Source organism: Daktulosphaira vitifoliae, unplaced genomic scaffold (genome assembly GCF_025091365.1).
Source record: "Daktulosphaira vitifoliae isolate Bord-2020 unplaced genomic scaffold, ASM2509136v1 Scaffold_4, whole genome shotgun sequence".
In the NCBI taxonomy this organism is placed as follows: domain Eukaryota; kingdom Metazoa; phylum Arthropoda; class Insecta; order Hemiptera; family Phylloxeridae; genus Daktulosphaira; species Daktulosphaira vitifoliae.
The window spans coordinates 24,500,493-24,521,111 of NW_026099575.1; the positions used below are offsets into that span (position 1 = coordinate 24,500,493).

The window sequence follows — 20,619 nt, forward strand, 5'->3', positions numbered from 1 at the left end:
GTCGAAATCTTTTTTTATCGGTTTCCCTTCTCGGACTTTGCCTCTTGACCGCGACAACAGTTATTGTCATTTATTGCTATGATACGGTTGAGGGAGTGGAGTTGTGTGTTCTGGAAACACGAGACGAGCGAAAAGCAACGACAACAATGTGAAAACAACCCTCTCCAATTTTGGCCCTTCCTCCTGTCTTTGTATTTGTTGTTCGTGGGAAACTGCAAATTGATTTTAAATTATCCAACGGGCGTAATTACGTTTGTCACTATCGCCGCGACCGACAATTTCTCATTGATCGGTACGGCGGCGGCGGCAGTCGGCAAAGAATTTTTATTTATTTTTTATACTCTTCCCGCTGTAGTAATGTGTCTGAAACGTATAGAAGTTCTCGACCTACACTTGTATACTCGCGTATGAATATATAAACGGTTTGTACGCACATAGTTGCGATTGCGAATAAATAAGCGCCATTCAAAAGTTGACAGGACAAAAAGAGCACTTGGATAAAAAAGTAAGATTTCACGTCGCATGTGTGCCGAATCAGAGTGTTGTCAACGGGTCTGTATAATTAGTTTCAAAATGCTAGTTATTTTTCATAGATTTTTTCCTTTCTAAAATGTCCCCGTAGCCCTTAAACGACTTCCACTTAACTCTGTAATAAATGTATTCCGACGTCCTGCGGATGTACTGAAGTTATCCGTTTTCAAATGCCCCGCCTGCTATACATTTTAATAGACATTTCATCCGTTTTAAATTACCATAATCGCGATAACCTGAGAATCCAGCAAGAATAAAATTTTATAATTTATTTAGGTCAGAACCTTTTTTTTTTTAATCCGTCCATACGCGAATTAAACGCGACTGCGTAATAAAAATGTGGTTATAGTTATGATAAAAAGTATATGTTGAAAAATGACGTTCAATTACCAATTACGTCGTCGCCGCGCTCTTATTGTATTTGTCCGTAACCTCTGAAATTATTATACTCGGACGAAATGACTTTTTCCAGGATTTCGTAACGACCGAAAACATTTTTTATGAACTCATTAACAACATAATGTTATTACTATTGTTGAGCTAGGACGGGACCGCCCAACGGATTAATTCTTAGCCCACAGAGTCCCGTGGCGCCTCTATCGTATCCCACCACAATGTAAATATATGTGCTCTATACGTTGAAGAAATGCTTCGATTTTGTGTGCACAACGTTATTACATTTTGTTTGTCGTTCGCATTAGAATACCCTACAGCACATCAATCATCAAGTCCTTGGGTTTTACGACATGGCATTGGACTTAGACCATATTGTTACCCTAGTGCGCCGGCGAAGAATCGCCAGAAGACTACTGTCATCGCACACTATCACTTTTTCTCGATAAAACAGTCAATATTTGTGTGACACTGTCCGTTTGTTGTGATATTCACGTTTTTTAATTTACATAACCTCGTTTTTCGCATTTTCCAACTTGCAGTGTGGATTTTTATAGTCGACTCAACCTTGTTTAAGATTTAAACAATTATTAGCGTTCATAGTTTTTTCATTATTCTGTACCGATTTTCAACGACCGAATTTTGTACATTCACGAGTTTTCAATTGATTTTGACGGCCGACTCATCTAAATCAATGTCGACGTTGTTGAACGGCGATTAGCCGTTTGTTGACTTCACCGGAAAGTATCCCTTAGGTCAGCTGCATACATTATATACCGTCGTTGTAATGACATAACGGACTTTATTGACGTGGATATGATAGGGGAACGACAGAGAGAGAGAGACGCGGGCTGCCGGCATGTGTTATTTTTGACACTGTCACCGCCGCACTTCCCTCGAACACTTAAGATGTTTTGCGTGTTATTATTATGCGGCACTTTTGGCTGTCTCGATTAAACGAGAATTGTCAGTTTACATTTTTTATACATACGATAAACACTGCCGCCAGAGTATAAAATGTACTGTGCGAGCCCGTATCAGTGTTGATAATGCCCTAGTATTCGCTTTTAGATCAACATAACGATGATTACAATCAACACTAAATTATATTGATATCATAAATTATTATTTATGCGCTTAGCGGCTAAATTTACGGATGCCTTTATAAAGAAACTACCGTGAGCGGTTTCTTAAAATTGTCGTTGATAAATATAACTAACATGATCTCCTCCGCATGACATTTATTTTGAAATAAATAAATGGAATACCTATGAGGATGACAATCTTCTTAATCGGGGACACTACAATTACTACTCTCAAGGTATTCTATACAAATGTCGTCCGACAGGCAGTGTTTGAGTGAAAAATTGTTTTTTTTATTCTAATCAAACGCTAGTTTCGATGGCCTAGGCGATAATTAGCTATGTCGTGCTCCATTGCACTTTAATAACTTGAACTTATCTCCGCAATAACGTCTGCTGCCCCCACCTCACACCATTCTCTTTTTGCCAATCGTTTTTCCACAAAATTCTGCGCTGACCTCGTTCGCTAATGTAATTGTTAAATGCCATTTACTCGCGTGCATTGATTTATTTCCATATTTTTGTTTAATTAAAGCTACTTGGAATTTATATTTTTTGTTTTGTTCGAGTAAGTGATTAATAATCAAAATGTTATTACGTGCAAGCGTATTCGGGTTAGGCACGCATAGAGCAATGACGTTGTTATATTAAAAAACGAAATCCACCCACCGTCCAGTTTAGTGTATTACACTAATATATCTGGAGAATAGTTCACTCGTTACCTTAGACCACTTTCAAATGTGTTATAAGTCCAACACGCGTCAAATGGATGGATTACATTTGTTTCTAGCACAGTAAGGTATAATTTGAAAAATAATATTATTTTTTCAGAATATCTTCCACCTTTATCATATGACTCATTGTTAGCGCCTGGCCATCCACAAATGAAAACAATTCTCGATAAGAAATGTCCTGTTTAGATTATAACCAGAATCAATGAAAACATATTATTGATATGTACCAACATTGTTTGTTCGTTTGCTCTCCGTAGCACTACTTTTATATTAAATTTTAAACAAATCTGCTTACCTGTCACGCTACTTGTTTTTGCCAAAGTTTAACAATAATATTTACTTATTTCATGATGTATTTCTATTAAAATATAACTAAAAATGATGCGTTCTGAGAGCTGGAGATACTTACACGTTAACAATATGATTTCAGAAGCTATTGGAGAATGCGAAAATACCATTTGTAATAATTCACCTGTGACGAAGAGAAGAGGTTTCAGTGGGTAAGTGTTAACCGATTGTTTTAAATAGTTAATATTATTACTATGTCAGATATATTATCAAACGTTTTAGACATTTCATGTCTATAGTTGAAAAAAAGAGATTTATGTCGATTTTTTATCAAATACTGGCTACCATCTAAATATTTATATTGATTAATAATGAAATAGCTTAGTCAATGTGTATTTCCTTTTATTCTTTGACATAGACCTCTCTAAATTGTTTTCATGTTTAAAATAATCATAAATAGCACGTAAATTCAATTAGTCACGATTACGACTAGCGTATATATTATTTTAACGATTGTGTTAAGATATAAAACTCATAAAATGGAGAGTTTTTTTCAACGCGTTTGGTTTAGTTATTTTTATTTTGGTTTGCACAATATTTATTATTGAATAATTATTTTATATGTAAATATTAATTGTTCAACTATCAAAGTAAAATTCAGTTAGTAATATTTATCGGAATTTTGTTTTATTAAGTTATCACATTAAATTGTTGTTATTGTTCTTGAGAAAAAAAATTATCGCCCATAAAACTAATATCTAATAATAATAATAGTAATAGTTCTGTTTTTGTACTGTGTATAACAAAATATTATACTTTTATTATTCGAAAAGTTTTTCCGGTTTGTTCCAATGATGTTAGTATAAAAACGATGTTAGAGGAGAACGCGACCGCCCAACTCGCTCTGGTCTTACAGAAAAAATCGTTTTGCTTATTGTGTTTTAGATAACAAAACCCACATTAAAAAACCGTAATAAAATATACAAAATTTTATAGAATTTTCGGAGCCAGACCAACATTTAATATTGATTTATATTAATACATCATTGGTAAATATAAACATTTTAATTATCATCTTGATACTCAAAACATCTCTTGTATTATTGTTTTGTACATTTACATGTCCCTTAGGAACCCATTTGTTTTTTGAAAAATGGTTCGACAATAATTTTTTTGTTAGAACCCATTATGTCATAATTTTTGTACGTAGTGTTTTTTGTTGAATAATCGCGTGCTTAGTCGTGTTACCTTAAGATAATTTTTTCGATGATGGCTGCGCTGTGTCTACCCCACCATGTTCTGTAACAAAAAAACAAGCGCCACTTTGTTGTCCGTGTTTCCTTATAGGGTTAGAGATTTGTTAACCTCTAGGCGATTACCATAAAGATGGTAATACGCTCCACTATACCCATATGAGGCCTCTAGTTGTTGTGACTTTAATCAATTACTACTGCCGTTTAGTCAATTTTTTCTGTATTTAACATCATTTTTGTCAAATTATTTAGGAGAATGTGGATCCCTACGCCTTTAAGAAAATTCAGTACAGGCAACAAAGTGGACAAGAACCACGTTCAATCGTCTTCAACCAACAAAAAGAGTTCGGACAAGAAATATAAGGTTTATTTTATTTATCGATTTTGCATTTGAATGGTACTAATTGCAATTTTATAATTTTCTAGTCGCCAGTAACAGAAGTGACAAAATCATTGCCTGTTGAGGACGAACAAAATGGCGACGAACCAGATGACGATTTAGAACTACCTCCACCCATGAAACCCATTTCTGAGTCCATACTCGTTAATGCTGACACAGTCAGCGTAGCCTCCCAAAGAGTGAGTTTTTAATGGTTTTTATACATTTATTTTAAAAGTATTATTATAAAATATGAAATGTGGTGTATTTATCTACTGTAGACGTCGGGGCTATCGGCAGAAGTATCGACTTCGTCTACGGCTGATTTGGCTGAAATCGAGCAAATCGTCAAAGAGAGAATGGTGAATTTTGAGTGTGACTTGTGTGATTTTTTTTTTTTAGACATTTCGTTCGTGTGTTTTAGTTGTGTGCATGGCTTTAAAACATTTTCTATACTAATTTTTGTTTTATGTTAAAAAATAATTAAGTTAAAACAAAACATTATTATTGATTACTTGCCGCTTATTAATTAAAAATAAAAAATATTAATTAAATAAACTGAACATCGTAAAAAGTACTTCAAAAACAGTGATTACATATTTCGAAAATGATATTTTCATTATTACTGCCAAACTGTTACAGCTGTTTTTGGGAGTGCTTTTTTTCGTGTTGGGTTTAATTGATATTTTTACTTTAGATAATTGATTTGATCAGAATTTGAAACTTTATTAAAAAAAAAAAAAATCCATTTTATTCAATAAATCTAACAATTTTGATTATTATAGAATTTTTCTTAGTGTACAGTTAGCTTAAATGATTTTGAAACATTCATGTAAAAAAATATGATAAAAAATTTTAAATAAAATTATAACTTTTGGAGCAATAATTTTGATCTGTTTTGGATCAAACATGATCTTAATTTTATAATGTTCTAAAAAATTCCTAATATCGATTGCAATTTAAATAAATTATTTTATTTAATTCCGATTGTCATCATTACTATTATTACATTTTTTGTTTATTTTAACTCATATTGTCATATTGTTTTTTCAGGAACAACATAATGACAAGACAATGGGTGAATCGAGGTTAAAAAATGAAAACGAGTATGATGAAGCATTGCACAAACGAGAATATGTGATGAGAGAGCTTGTTGAGACTGAAAGGGATTATGTCCGTGATTTATCCCTTGTTGTTGAAGGCTACATGGCTGTGATGAGAGATCCCGCGGCTGCTGGCTGCGATATACCAGTTCCCGAAGATTTAAAGTCTGGAAAGGATAAAATGATCTTTGGAAATATAGAACTAATTTATGAATGGCATAGAGAGTATGTATAATATATATATACAGGCTGAGTCACAAAGATATGAAAAATCCAATAATTTTTTATCCAATTATCATTTTGTTGCAAATTTTTTTACAAGCATTTTATTACATAAGTAGGAGGGTATCTAGCGAAGATAGATGCAGCCTGTACTTGTGTACTGGAACCTTGCAAGCCAAAAAATGTTGACTCAATTCGATCCATTAAAAATAACTTAATTATAAGTCTGATCTATTCCAACCCTAAAAATGTAATAATTATTAAAAAAAAAAATGATCAACATGATAATTTGAACAAAAGTTATTGTATGCCATATCTTAGCACATTTATTTGTTATATAAAATGTAAAATATTTGATTAAAATTTGAAATGTTTATTTTTAGTGTCTTTTTGGCGGCAGTTGAAAGATGTCTCGCACAACCTCATGAACTTGGAAAGCTATTCAAAAAATATGAGCGCAAGTTGTTAATGTATGTTGTTTATTGCCAGAATAAACCAGTTTCTGAGTACCTCGTATCAGAATATGATTACTACTTCGAGGTATATTTCATTAACAATTAATAATTTGTTTTATTAAAAAATATGCAATTGACCATATTATATTTTAACAGTAATTCAGTATAATTTTGTAAATAAATAATTTATAACTAAATAGTTATCTAACAAAAAAGGATATAAAGTATAAATTTAGTTAAAAAAAAAAATGAACACATTAATTACACAATATTAAATACTAGTTGTTGAATAGAATATAACTAATATTTTTCTAGTTGTTTCCAACTTACACTAATGATACTTTTGTGCTTATAATATAATAAATATATATTCTTTATAAAAATAAATTAAATGTCTATAAAGGGCTTTCACTATTTAAAATCATTAGTTGAAGATACATAAAGCAATGTAATTTAAACTTAATGCTCTAGTCTAGAATAATCTGTTAAATTATTTTGCCAAACTTCTTGGCATTATTCCAAATAACTCATAGTGAAGAAATCAAATCTAAAGACCAAAATACAAAGTAAAAAAAGTGTTATTTTTGTATTCACATTTGAAATAGAGTTATAATGATTATTTTTAGTGTACTTTTACTAAAAACTTATCAAAATATTGTAATAGCTTATAATTGTTTAATAACTCTTATTATATGAAAAACTTTTAATAATAGTTCCATATTTTTTTTACCTATAGGAAATAAGACAGTTCCTAGGTCACAAATTACAACTTTGTGACATTTTAATAAAACCTGTACAGAGAATTATGAAATATCAATTGCTTTTACGAGATATGTTTAAGTATACTGAACGAGCTAGGCTCGCAGAAGAAATGGAAGCTCTACAACAAGCTATGCATGTCATGAAAGTGGTACCTAAAGCAGCTAATGATATGATGGATGTTGGAAGGTTACAAGGATTTGATGTATGTATAATATATTGTTATAGTAATTATAACAATTTACAATTAACTGTTAATTGTAAATTTTATTAAACTGCAAAAGTACAATATTTCGTTCTTTTTTTTTAATATATATAGGGAAAAATAACAGCCCAAGGTAAACTTTTACTTCATGGACTATTAACTTGCACTGAAGGTCCAAGTTCCAATAGCAGTAGGTCTGTCGCTAAAGACCTTCATGTATTCTTATTTGAACAAAGCATAATTTTTAGTGAAGAAGTAGGCAAGAAAACTCAATTCACCAGTCCAGTTTATGTTTATAAGGCACATATACAGGTATGTTGGAGTTTGAAAAAAAAAATGTCATTATTATTACAAAACCTCTATTTTTCAGGTGAACAAAATGAACCTGGAAGAAAGACATGGGTCATCTAGCAGTAATTCTTCAGATGAATCATCCGAAGGTGCATTTGTCATTAAATCTACAGACCCAAGAAAACCACCTTTATGGTATATTTGCCATGCACATAACTTGGAGTCACGATCAGAGTGGCTACAAAACTTACGGCAAATATTACAAACTCAACGAGATTTCCTAAAAGCTATACAATCACCAATTGCATACCAAAAAGAATTGACAAAGGAGACCAGTTAGTGTATTCTGTCAAATGAATGACATAATTTTTTAAGTCTGACTATACTTACATGCAGTTTGAAAAATATCATGACAACATTCCTATTATTATTAATGTTTGACTTAATCTATGTTGTATAAACATCATATAGTATATTATCAGAATTGTTTTCCTTTTTACGATAATAACATTCAATTACTGCAAATAATTAATTTTAGAGATTATGAACAAAAACCTCTTAGAAATTTCTTACTTATTTATTTTTTATTTTTAGATAATGTTTCTTTTTGAATTCTCAAATTAGGTAACAATTACGTTTGAGCGTAAGAATCTGAACTCAAAATATGATTATAATTATTTTTTAAAGTGTCTAGTCAAATTTTTATTTAGACTAATTAATATTTTATAATTTTTTTATTATTATTTAATATTTATAATCCTGTGCAGTTTTGCGATTATTATTATAACTATTGTATGTAAACTTATATTTATAAAAATATATAAACATTGTATTAAATATATTTGTAGATGATACTCAGAATGTTACTTGTCATCTATATTTGTATGTTATGCTAGAAATAGAATTTTTACATATATAAATTATTTATAACCACAGGTTCAACTTATAATAATAATGTCCATAAGAATTTTATAGTATGAAAATCACTAAAGCATCAACCATCTATACAATTAATGTAAACGATAAATATATTTGAGTGATTAGAGTACAATAAGTATTAATACCTAAACTCTACATAAACTAAGGTTGTGTAATTCATATATATATATGTATTTTTTTTTACATTTTATTTTGCCAAAATTTGATGCACATCTGTTGATTGTAAGCTAATATAATATGTGTATATAATATATATATATATATATATATATACTTGCATACATTTATATGTATTGAAGAACAATATAATAAAAAATTAATTGTTGTTTTTTTTTTAATTCTTTATGTCTTTTTAATTTTTACTTTATAATTAAAGGGTTCAGTGCCATATTAACAGATTATTTTGTTATTCGTGATTCAAATTCAAGATTTATTTTTTTGTCAGTTTAGTGTGATGACTAAGCATTTCTATTCACGGATAAAAATAGTACAAATGAAATGCATAATATATAGAGTTTAGTACTATAATTATAGGTAATACATCTTTCTCTATCCTTGTTAATTTCAGAATATAGAGATAACTGAATATTGGCATTGAACTCTTCAACTGTTCAGATAAATTAAAAAAAAAATACTTAGCGATAGTAAAATAAGCGTCTCATTTCAATGTTGTCGAGGCAATTGACACAAACCCCAAACAAAGCATAAAATATAAAAATGGTAGACCAATAATAATATAATATGATGCACCAATAACAGGGTCCACTTTTAAATTTTAAACGTTATATCTCGTAATGTTTTAATTCGGTTTTTAGATGTACTAGAGATATTATTTACGGCAATGTTTTTTCATTATTTTTTTAGTTCCTTTTGTACTCTGGATTAATTTGTGACGAATATCTAATGCGATATATTGATTCTTCTATCTAATCTTAATTTAAGTTTTATAAAAAAATGTGTGAGTAATAATAATTAAAAAAAACCAGCACAGGAAGTTCGCGGCACAGTGGTGACGTGGCATAGATGGATCAAGTATAATGATATCTGACAGTGATTAAAATCACTATAAAAAAAAAACGCTTCGATGCAAATCTTTAGATAGTGTTTAATTTTAAAAAATTGGTGGATTATTCTAAAAGCTACATGATCTGCTCTTTCCTTATTAATATCCTGATTAACAAAAAGTATGTCGAATGAAAAAAAGATTATTTCTCATAAAAATATTGTGTTGATCCATACACTTTTCAATAATTTATAGCATTATAAAGTTAAAAATGTAAAAAATAAAATCGAGAATTTTCACATAAAAATAGCATTTGGTAGCCATTTTCACCGTGAAAACAACATAAAGTCCGAAATTTTTTTTTTTCATAATAAAGTACATTACATTAGCTTTAATTTAAGATATATATATATATAAGTGTCAGACTTTCCGGAACACTTTCAAAAGTTAAGTTGAAAAAGTTAATTTTTTGTGAAAATGTTGTCATTTTAAATCCATCCCTGTGGGCAGGTAAAGGGTTAAATTTATAAAAAAAATATACTAAATGATAGGTAAAGACATCAAGCATCTATAAAAAAAAAATTAATATAATTTGTTCATTTTTGAAAAAGTAATGACAGTTTTAAGAATAAAAAATTTCGAAAATTAGCGATTTTTAAATTTCTAATTTTTTTGGAGGTTTCCCCCATTTACGGAGAACGAGAGAAATTTTTTCAATTTTTGAGGGTAATGTCTTCGACTAGATATGATTTGTGATCTTTTAACGTATCGGTGAAAGAAATCTGTTCGATGAGAGCTAAGGAAAAGTGGTAACAGACAGAAGAAAAAAAGAAACACATAGTAAAACAAGGATAAATTTTACTAAACATATCTATAAATAATATTTGTTAAAATGATTTATTGCTCTAATTTACGAATTTATATCATAAAAAATTGCGCATTTCTTATTAAAATTAAAATTAAAGAATAAGAAAACACATAGTCTACTTGTTATAACTATTTTTGTAACAGTCTTAAGAACGTTATATATTAGATACACTATGTTCAAATTATATAATGTTAGGAATATAAAAAAGAATTTTTTTTACAAAAATCGTATTTTTTTTATTAACTTTTATGTCTGTTTTCACCGTGAACACAAAATAAAGTCCGAAATTTGACATATAAATAATTAATTTTTTATTATACTGGATTTTAAGGACTTGTGCAATGAAGGATTAGGCTAAAATAATTATAATTTTTCGAAAAGGGGTTAATAATAAATTTATATATCAAGAGTCTGGTGGCGAAATGTCCTAGACCTTTGTCATTACGCACCTGATGATCGAATGTATATTTACATCCTAACAAATTGTATATGACTAAGCCATTTAATGTAATTTATACAGCACCATAAACGCTGTGCCGAAAACTAAACTAAGTGTGTTTCAAGCCATAGCGTAAATTTCACTTTTCATTAATTTATATAAAAATATATTGTCTTTAAAAAATATGATTAAAAGTAGATTAAAAATACAATAAAATGTCTATATTTTTGCAAATCTCAGTACCACAGTACTGCAGGATTAACGAAAATTATTTCAGACTATTGGAGGTTCATATAATTTCATAATAAAATAATAGAGCCCACACTAAATTTGTTACATCCTCTTTGACGTGTGATACGATTAAAATTCTTTTTTTTTTAATAGTGTTATATACACCGTTATTGTTATTGTTATTAATATACCATATTATCACATGTAACAATTATATTATCATGTTTTTTGATGGTTGTTAAATTATTAATTAATGTTTTAGAATAAAATAAAGTTGGTTATAAATATGTCTTGAATAAAATTAATTAAATAAAATAAATAATATAAAACAAATAGAAATAAATATTTCAATCTCTTTAATTGTAAATATTCAAAATAACAATTGATTTCTTAAATAAAATACAGTACTCAAAGAACATTTTTTTCTTTAATCCATCTTAAAAATTGAGTTAAACAACTAGTTTTAGTGCTAAAATGAATTATTCATATCAACACAATAATACAATTCTGAGAAATATACACACACGTTATCTAAAAATAATGCGACTTGACGGTAACAGAGTATTATCAAAATGCAAGTGTCTTTAATTAAGTAATAAATTTAACTTCGCCAATGATATTTGGTTGATATTTTCCTATATTTATTTTTGTTAACACTTTAACAATGCATATCTATAATGATATCTAAATGAAATTTAAACCAGTGCTTCTAAAAATGATAAATATGTTAGAATTTTGCTCATAGTGCCACCAATGATAGTTTCTTTAACTCGTTACATACAGAGCTGTAAAAAGAGTCAATACTACCTACAACAAGTGATTTTTGCCTTCTTCTATCCCTAGTAGATCTATATATAAGGTCTAAAAATATAATATAAGAAAGGTAGATTTAATTTATTAAGTTTAGCATTTAATGCTCCATTTGCACTCATTAATAGTACACGAAAAAATTTCCAATTATTTTTTTTTAGAGATGTCACTATATTAATCGCTCATTTTTTCCGTGGATGCTGTCTGTAGTTGCAACAAGGTTAACACGCTTTTGATTACATAAAAACATTTTAAATTAATACTTGGCTCGTATTACACATCATATCGTTAATTAAATTTAGTATAATAATTTTATAGACTTATCTAGACTTAATGAGTTAACATAATTGTATCGCATAATACTTACATCGTTTTTTCAACAAAGAAAAATTGCCAAAAGTCTGTATAACTTTAAAAATTATATTTTTCTATAATAAGTTGACCTAAATAAAAAAATAAACCTCGAGAATTATCATGAATATTTTGAAAGGTTACTTCTTGTGAATAAAAATGAGTTGTTTAAGTAAGTATTAATGCTTACTAGTTAACATATTTGTTTTTAATTAATAATAAAAATTTAGATCTGATATAACATTTTTGACAAAGCTTTAAATTTTTTTAGAAAAACGTTTATTATTTGATAGTAAATATTTTAAAACAAAACAGTAATTTCACAATCGGATTATCAGATAAGTTTTTCATACTTAAAAACCCCTTTTAAGTTTATTGATACAACCAATGAAACCACTTGTTTGTTTTCTGGAAAATTGTCTGTATTATTAATGTAAACATATTTATCATTAACTTAAATACAACTTTTCAATCATGATTTGTTGTTTAAAATCAGAATTTCTCAGTGAATAAACGGTTAATAATATTACATCAATAACTATGACGTAATAAATTTTAAATTTATTTATTTTCTGTAATATAAAAATGGTTAGTAGGCTTAATAAAAGGTTACATAAGCTTAAGTTACAGCTATTTTTTAAAATAAAAATATATATAATTCTAAAAAAAGTAAGTATATCATGTAACCTTTTACATAATATAAAAAAATTGATTTTATTTATTTACACATTTCAAGTTAAATTTTAACTAAACGTGTAATGTAGCGCATAACAAATACGTAGTCTATTATGGCATTTTTCGGGTTATATACTTTCTTTTATTAAGCCCATTACCTCACGTTCTCTTAATATTTCATTTTTTGTAGGGTTTTATTAATTAACTAAAGTTTTTTCACAGTAGTGTAGTTTTAGTAAAGTAACATCACCAGTGTTGAATTGAGTGAAAAACTGAGGGTAAATCATCTTCGATTTTTTATTGCAGTTAATAATATTTATACCACAGAAAATAAATACATTTAAAATGTATTACATCATCAAACGTGTAATACGATTTTTAATTTAAAGTAGTTTGTTAATTATCATTGTGGAAAGATTGTGACTTAATAAAAAAAAATTTATATATTTCACTATATTATATGAATTATATATTTTTATATATTTTAAAAATTATTATGAAGTTTACTAGGCAGCCTGACCGTGCGGACTTGTATAATGTCATACAGGCACGTAGCCAGAAAATGTTTATTGGAGGGGCCAACAATTTTGGGCCCTTGTATCATTTTCCATAATTTGTTTACCATGAAAAGCTTGTGGGGGGTCCCTATATATATAATAAAATAGTACATTATGTTAGCTTTAATTTAAGATATAGATAAAAGTGTCAGACTTTCCGGAACGTTTTAAAAATTTAAGTGAAAAAAGTTAATTTTTTTTGAAAAAGTTGTCATTTTAAATCCCCCCCGTGGGCAGGTAAAGGGTCAGATNTCATAACGCAGACTAGTATAACGAAAAAATTTATCGCACGGGTTTCTACTTACCTTCATTTCAATAATGCATTACATATGAACAGTTATTATTAACATTTCCAATAGATTTATAAATGACAGAGACATTTTTTTTTTTTTGTAAAAGTAACAATAATGGACTATGAAACTCAGATAAGTTTCAGTGTAATAATGAGAAAATTGTGAATAAACAAAGAGACAACAAAGTTGTTTCCCTCAGAGTGCACATAGACACTCGAGCAGTGTTNTCAAAACTTATAATATTTATCAGAAAATGCTGACACGCTCTCTAAATCTCTCAATAATAATTATTGTAGTGAAGTAACGGCGTATCTCGCAACGGCGTGCTTGTATTTGTTATAGTCGTTTTGAATATAATTTTTATGTAATTATCATCCATGTCTTAATTGTAATTTTTATTTAAGTGTAAATATTTTATACGACAGTGATGTATTAAATTTTTATTAAATGTAATGTAATAATAGATAATTAACCGAATGAGAAACGAATAGTTTATCACATTAAAACTTTCAAAAATATTTGGATAAACACGAGACTTAGTTTGTAGGTAGCCACGTCCCTTTGGAATTTTACGAAGATTATCTTGTTCTAGAAAACAATATATAAAGTCATAGATATTGGCAGTGGGGCGGCTCGTGACTTGGACGGTGGGACGCCCTACTAAAATTAATTAAAACAAGAAAATTAATCGTATATTCTTAATTCTACGTTTTTATTAAAAATGCAAATTTTTAAATAGTAATGTAGTTATAATACACTTGTCGTGTGCGAACAACAAAGTTGTTTCCCTCAGAGTGCACATAGACACTCGAGCAGTGTTGGGACGACCAACAGCGTCCGTCCGAGCAATACGCAGAAACGTATATTAACCCGGCGGGTGTCCATTACTCGTCTATATGCCGAACACAGTACGAGTACTGAATATTCGTCTACTCGTACAAGTACACAACTATTACCGACAACCGCCGGGAAGATGACGAATAACGAATGCCGATGAACGAACGCTGAACACACGACAAGTACACCGTTCCCACACTGCTTGACAAATAAAGCCAAATAGCGAATGTTCGGCAAATACACGAGTAGTGGGAACCGGCTTTATAATGCAGCTAATTATTATTAGCAGTAATCATGTGCACGCGGGTTGGGTTCAGCCGCGATCTTATGTCCGGTTTTGGACGACGGGCAGCGTCGTCCACACGGTAAAGTATTAGTATATTGGGTAATTTATCTTTATAATTAACTGTAAGTGTACATTCGTCGTTATCGGTTGCTATAATAGAATAATTCAATGGCAAATAAAATCTATTCAATGCCAATCTGAGAATTTTACCATGATGTGTTTATTTATTTTTTTTGTGTCTGTCATTACTTTTTCTCAGCTCTCACTGGACCGATTTTTCTCAACGATACGTCAAAAGATCACAAATCGTATTAAGTTAAGATATTACTTTCAAAAATTGAAAAATTTTCCCTAGTTTTACAAAATCGGTAAATTTCGACATTTTTTTCACTTTTTTCCTAAAAATTGCCATAACTTATTGAAAAATGCACAAATTAAAATAATTATTTTTTTTATATTTAAACCTTAAGTAAAATTCCCTTTTATTTGAAAAATATTTTTGAAAATTTAACCCTTTACTTGCCCACAAGAAATAATTCAAAATAGTAACTTTTCTTTTAAAATAATAAAATAGTAAAATTTCTTTCAACGATACGTCAAAAGATCACAAATCGTATCTAGTCGAAGACATTACACTCAAAAATTGAAAAAATTTCCCTCGTTCCTCGTAAATGGGGAAAATCTTCAAAAAAATTATAAATTTAAAAATTACTAATTTTCAAATTTATTTTTACTTAAAACTGCCATAACTTTTTCAATATTGATTATATCAATGTAATTTCTTATTTATAAATGCATAATGTCTTTATCTATTATTTGATAGATTACATTAATTGATATATAAATTTGACTCTTTACTCACCCACAGAGGGGGATTAAAAATGACAAATTTTTCTCAAAAAATTAACATTTTTAACTTAACTTTTTAAAGTGTTCCGGAAATACTGATACATTTATATACAGGGTGGCCCACCACTCACTGACAACTTAAATAACTTTTGATCCAGTTAATATTTTTAGCTGATTTTTTTTTTAAATAATAGTTATACGTTAGGTCTATAGCTATATCTCAATAATTAATTTTTTTACATTTTATTAAAAATATTAATTATTTTTAAATTTTAAATAAAATGTAAAAAAAAAATCTAAGATAGCTATTTTGTAGAGTAGAATTTAAGAAAAATTTTAGTAAAAAAATATCTTATTAATATTCAGTAGTAAATATTCTGTAGCGTTTTGAAGTTTGTGAAAATTTGAATTTTCATGTACTATTTTACGGTATTAAACATTGAAATACGTATTGAGAAAAGGACAGAAGAAAACGCTATCTTTTCATGATTACTGTGTATACATATGATGATAATGTGTATACATTACAAACTTGGCATTAATACCATGATAAGAAATTAGATAAGGCAATTATTACTTATCACTCTCATTCAAAAGTATATTGAAAAGATAGCGTTTTCTTCTGTCCTTTTCTCAATACGTATTTCAATGTTTAATACCGTAAAATAGTACATGAAAATTCAAATTTTCACAAACTTCAAAACGCTACAGAATATTTACTACTGAATATTAATAAGATATTTTTTTACTAAAATTTTTCTTAAATTCTACTCTACAAAATAGCTATCTTAGATTTTTTTTTTACATTTTATTTAAAATTTAAAAATAATTAATATTTTTAATAAAATGTAAAAAAATTAATTATTGAGATATAGCTATAGACCTAACGTATAACTATTATTTAAAAAAAAAATCAGCTAAAAATATTAACTGGATCAAAAGTTATTTAAGTTGTCAGTGAGTGGTGGGCCACTCTGTATACATTAAAATAAATCTTATGTAATATAATTTATTATGAAAAAAAAAAAAATTCTAGACTTTATTATGTCTTTACGGTGATAATGGCTACCGTATGCTATTTTTATGTTAAAATTTTCGATTTTATATTTTATATTTTTAACTTTGAGATGCTATAATTTTTTGAAAAAAGTATGAATCAATTCAATTTTTTTATGAGAAATAAAATTTATATCCCTTTTTCATTCAACAAACTTTTTTTTTAAATAACACCATTTCCCTTTATATATTATAAATATATATAGATATTTATTTATTTATATATTACATTTATAAATCATAAAACTTCTTGTAATCAGTATATAAATAAGGATCTAGCAGTTCATGTAGCTTTTGGAATAATCCATCAATTTTTTAAAATTAAACACTATCTAAAGATTTGCATCGAAGCGTTTTTCATGATAATGAGTTTAATCACTGTCAGATATCATTATACTTGACCCAACTATGCCACGTTGTCGCGAACCTTCTGTACTGGGTTTTTTAATTTGTAAATTATATAAAACCGACGGAATTGATGAACATTATCAATTGTATAATGTTCATTTTACCGATACAATGGTTAAGATAGATATGAAATATTTACTGAGGATGAGGCCTACATTTTGTTTTGTACACAAAAATGGTGGTTTGTATATTGAATAATATTATATATTTATGCTATACAAAGTATATTTTATAAAGTTCTTAAATTATTATCAGATCTATTAACACTTATTATTATTATACAGGATGTTCAGTAAGTCAGAAAACGGGTTTCTATTGTTCTCATTGTTTGTAACAATGAGAACAATAGAAACCCGTTTCCTGACTTACTGAACACGCTGTATACGCAATTATACGTAGTAATTGACAAAAAAATACTGTAAAAAAAATCTGTACAATATTAAATTTGAATAATAACTGAATAAATAGAATAACCAAGCAGATTGTATTAGTACCTTAGATGTAAGGACAGTAAAAATTTAAAGAATCAATATCTAATTGAATACATTCCTCTGTATAGTGACCATGTATTAAACAATAATAGCATCTATAAATACAATAAAATAACAAAATTAATTCAATTATTTATACTGTTAAATCATTTAATAATTACCGTTGGCCATAAATGTCTCCAATCTGTGGCGTATTTTGGGGGGGTGTCCTCCATGTCTGGACAACCCCCGACTTAAAAAAAATGCCTAATAACTTGGTATTAACTTTTTTTATAATATACTATATTTATTTACTATAAAATAAATGGTATTTTAAACAAATAACAAAATTGAAGATAATTTGATAGGATTCAACGACACGTATTTATCTAAATTTTATCAGAGATTTCTAGAAATTATTTGAATTTCATTGGGTCATTTAGATAACAAAAATACCCGAAGCAAAATTATAATAACAACGGAAATATTCTGAACTTGTAGTTCATTTTTAAATTAATTTTATTGTTTATCAGTTTAGAGAATTATAAACAAATAAGTTTAGTTACCCCTATTCAATATACCGCATTCATAAAAAATACAGAAAAGAATTTTTTATAATTAAAATAGTATTTAAAAAATAAACAAAAGTTATGAAATTCTTTATGAATCGTCATTTAGTAAAATTAAAATTAAGTTGTTAAGATAGTAGATACGCTTGTTAATTTAAAAATTTATAATTGGCTGACTTTTTAACTTAATTGTATCCATAACTGTATATTATAATATTTGTATATTCACATAACAAGAACATTAAATTATTTCAGTTAAGATAAATTTATATTAAATTTGAATTTCTTAAATGAAATGTTACAAAGAAAAATAAGATTAAAATAAAATAATAAAACAACAATTGAACATAGAAAAAGTAAAAAAATGTTTGGTGGTATACAAATAAAAATTTCAATTTATAGTGAATATTAAGAAAATTGATATAAAATACAAAAATAAAATTTCATTCATAAAAATATTAATTGAATAGCTCGCCAGCAATAATTTCATTTTTGTGTCTTAATCTTATAAAAGGCATAAAATTTGCATTTATTGGTGTTGTATCTCCTCGAGACATTTTTTCTGCCAGCTCAACAGTAAATGGCCCACAATCATGTCCATTGGTTTGGCGAGATGTCTCGCCTATTTGTAATGTCCATGTAGAAGCTTTTCCTTTTTTGTCCATCTCCCATTCAATTAAGAAATTTTTTAATACCATTGGATAAGGACCCTTATACGACTTAAGACTATCATATGATGTCACAGTCTTTTCAGGTATATTAACCACTGTCAATATCCAATGACTCCCATATACATTCATGGGCACAAAAAGTAATTTTATTGTGTGAATATCTTTTTTTATCCATCTTCTTACAGCTGGATAACCTCCTCGAAGATACGCTACAATAAAATCAGTGACAACTGCATAAACTTCACCTTCTGACCGTTTTACTATCATTTTAATGTACTCATTAATTGTGTCTGAAGTATACCATGATGTGGGCGATTTAAATGAAGGTGCATTATACTGATCAAGAGATTTTGTGTTCTGATCTTGCATTACTTCTGCAAGTGTAACCATATTTAAACATTTTTCATAAAATTAATAAAAGACTTTGTTGAACAGTTTACTATTATTTAGGTTTATTTAAGGTTTTGGAATATGAAATTAAACACGTATAATTACTTTTGTTTAAAACGTCCATGGACCCCCTTAATTACACGCCTCTGCAGAAGTTATATTAATTTAACTCGTATTATTATAATTAATTATGTTTAATAAATAATCTTTTTTTATTTAATTTTACATAAAATAAATAGATTAAATAACTAATTACCTTTTTCTTTCTCTGGTACTTTTATTACTTCAATAGTGGACAGAGCAAGTAAATTTACGTCATTCGGCGTATTTAAGGTCAAAGGATTAGAACTAACTTTTGGCTCTAAAATAATTTATGTTTAAAAATATTACATATTTGTTTCAAAAATCAAAACTTCATATTTTTTAAAAATGAATTATATTTTAAAAGTTGTATACTTTTTATGACTTTTTCATCTTCTTCGGATGAATTTCTTTTTAAATTTGGTCGAGCAGTAGTATTAGAAGATATCTCAAAAAGTTGTTTTTTTATTTCGGATTTTTTGCGTTCCAAATTTTGCTTATGAAAACTCTTAACGGATCATAAAAATATATTTAATTATATGATAAATTTATTTAAGAAATTTTCTTTAAGTCCAAAAAATGGTTTAGGGTATACCCTAAAATCTTTTTATTGAAATAAAGCATAATAAAATATACCTTTTCTAACAAATCAGCTGATATTAATAGCGGATTGTCTTTTGAAATTGCTATATTTTTTTTTTCTGTTGAATTTAAAATTTCATTTTTATATTTTTCAGATTTTTCATTCTGAAAAAGTGTTCCGAATTCTCTTTGCTGCATCATATTCTAGGTAACCAAAGAGATATTTAAATAAACAAATAAACTATACTTAATATTATATTATTATCTTCGATAATAATTGAATTTCCCATAAAAATCTAATAGAAAAAATAGCAGAATAATATTAAACATTATGTTACTGCATTTATATTAAAGGGATTGATAGTTTATTTTATATTTTTGAATCAGACAAAACATAACAATAACCAACATATAACAATAACATATCTAAATCGAATAAATATATTAATATAATTATAGTTACCAATTTTTCTGGAATAATTTTATCATTTTTATTCGTTTTTCGATACGTGCGTTTTTTTGGAATAATGGAATTTTTTATAGGATAAATATTTTTATT

General features: G+C 27.7%; 2 protein-coding genes across 4 annotated transcripts in view; one reads left to right on the top strand and one right to left on the bottom strand.

Annotated features, from left to right (window-relative positions):
- The window catches only part of LOC126905923 (triple functional domain protein), a 69,370-nt gene extending 60,398 nt beyond the window's left edge, over positions 1 to 8,972 (top strand). For 2 of the 3 annotated variants that reach the window (XM_050686072.1, XM_050686073.1), the window contains exons 27-35: positions 3,171 to 3,240; positions 4,534 to 4,645; positions 4,708 to 4,860; positions 4,942 to 5,022; positions 5,714 to 5,988; positions 6,369 to 6,525; positions 7,177 to 7,404; positions 7,519 to 7,716; positions 7,775 to 8,972. In XM_050686072.1, coding sequence (XP_050542029.1) covers positions 3,171 to 3,240; positions 4,534 to 4,645; positions 4,708 to 4,860; positions 4,942 to 5,022; positions 5,714 to 5,988; positions 6,369 to 6,525; positions 7,177 to 7,404; positions 7,519 to 7,716; positions 7,775 to 8,035 — 1,535 coding nt within the window. In that variant the 3' untranslated portion in view covers positions 8,036 to 8,972. The remainder of the gene's footprint in view (positions 1 to 3,170; positions 3,241 to 4,533; positions 4,646 to 4,707; positions 4,861 to 4,941; positions 5,023 to 5,713; positions 5,989 to 6,368; positions 6,526 to 7,176; positions 7,405 to 7,518; positions 7,717 to 7,774) is intronic. The other variant, XM_050686074.1, reaches the window with a different exon arrangement.
- Positions 8,973 to 18,455: 9,483 nt separating this feature from the next.
- LOC126903487 (sentrin-specific protease 1-like) lies at positions 18,456 to 20,611 on the bottom strand. The gene is made up of 5 exons (XM_050681662.1): positions 20,524 to 20,611; positions 20,115 to 20,264; positions 19,854 to 19,986; positions 19,654 to 19,758; positions 18,456 to 19,381 (listed from the first exon to the last, which is right to left on the bottom strand). The coding sequence occupies exons 2-5, from the start codon at positions 20,259 to 20,261 to the stop codon at positions 18,795 to 18,797; spliced, it is 972 nt and encodes a 323-aa protein (XP_050537619.1). The 5' UTR covers positions 20,262 to 20,264; positions 20,524 to 20,611; the 3' UTR covers positions 18,456 to 18,794.
- Between the last annotated feature and the right edge of the window lie 8 nt (positions 20,612 to 20,619).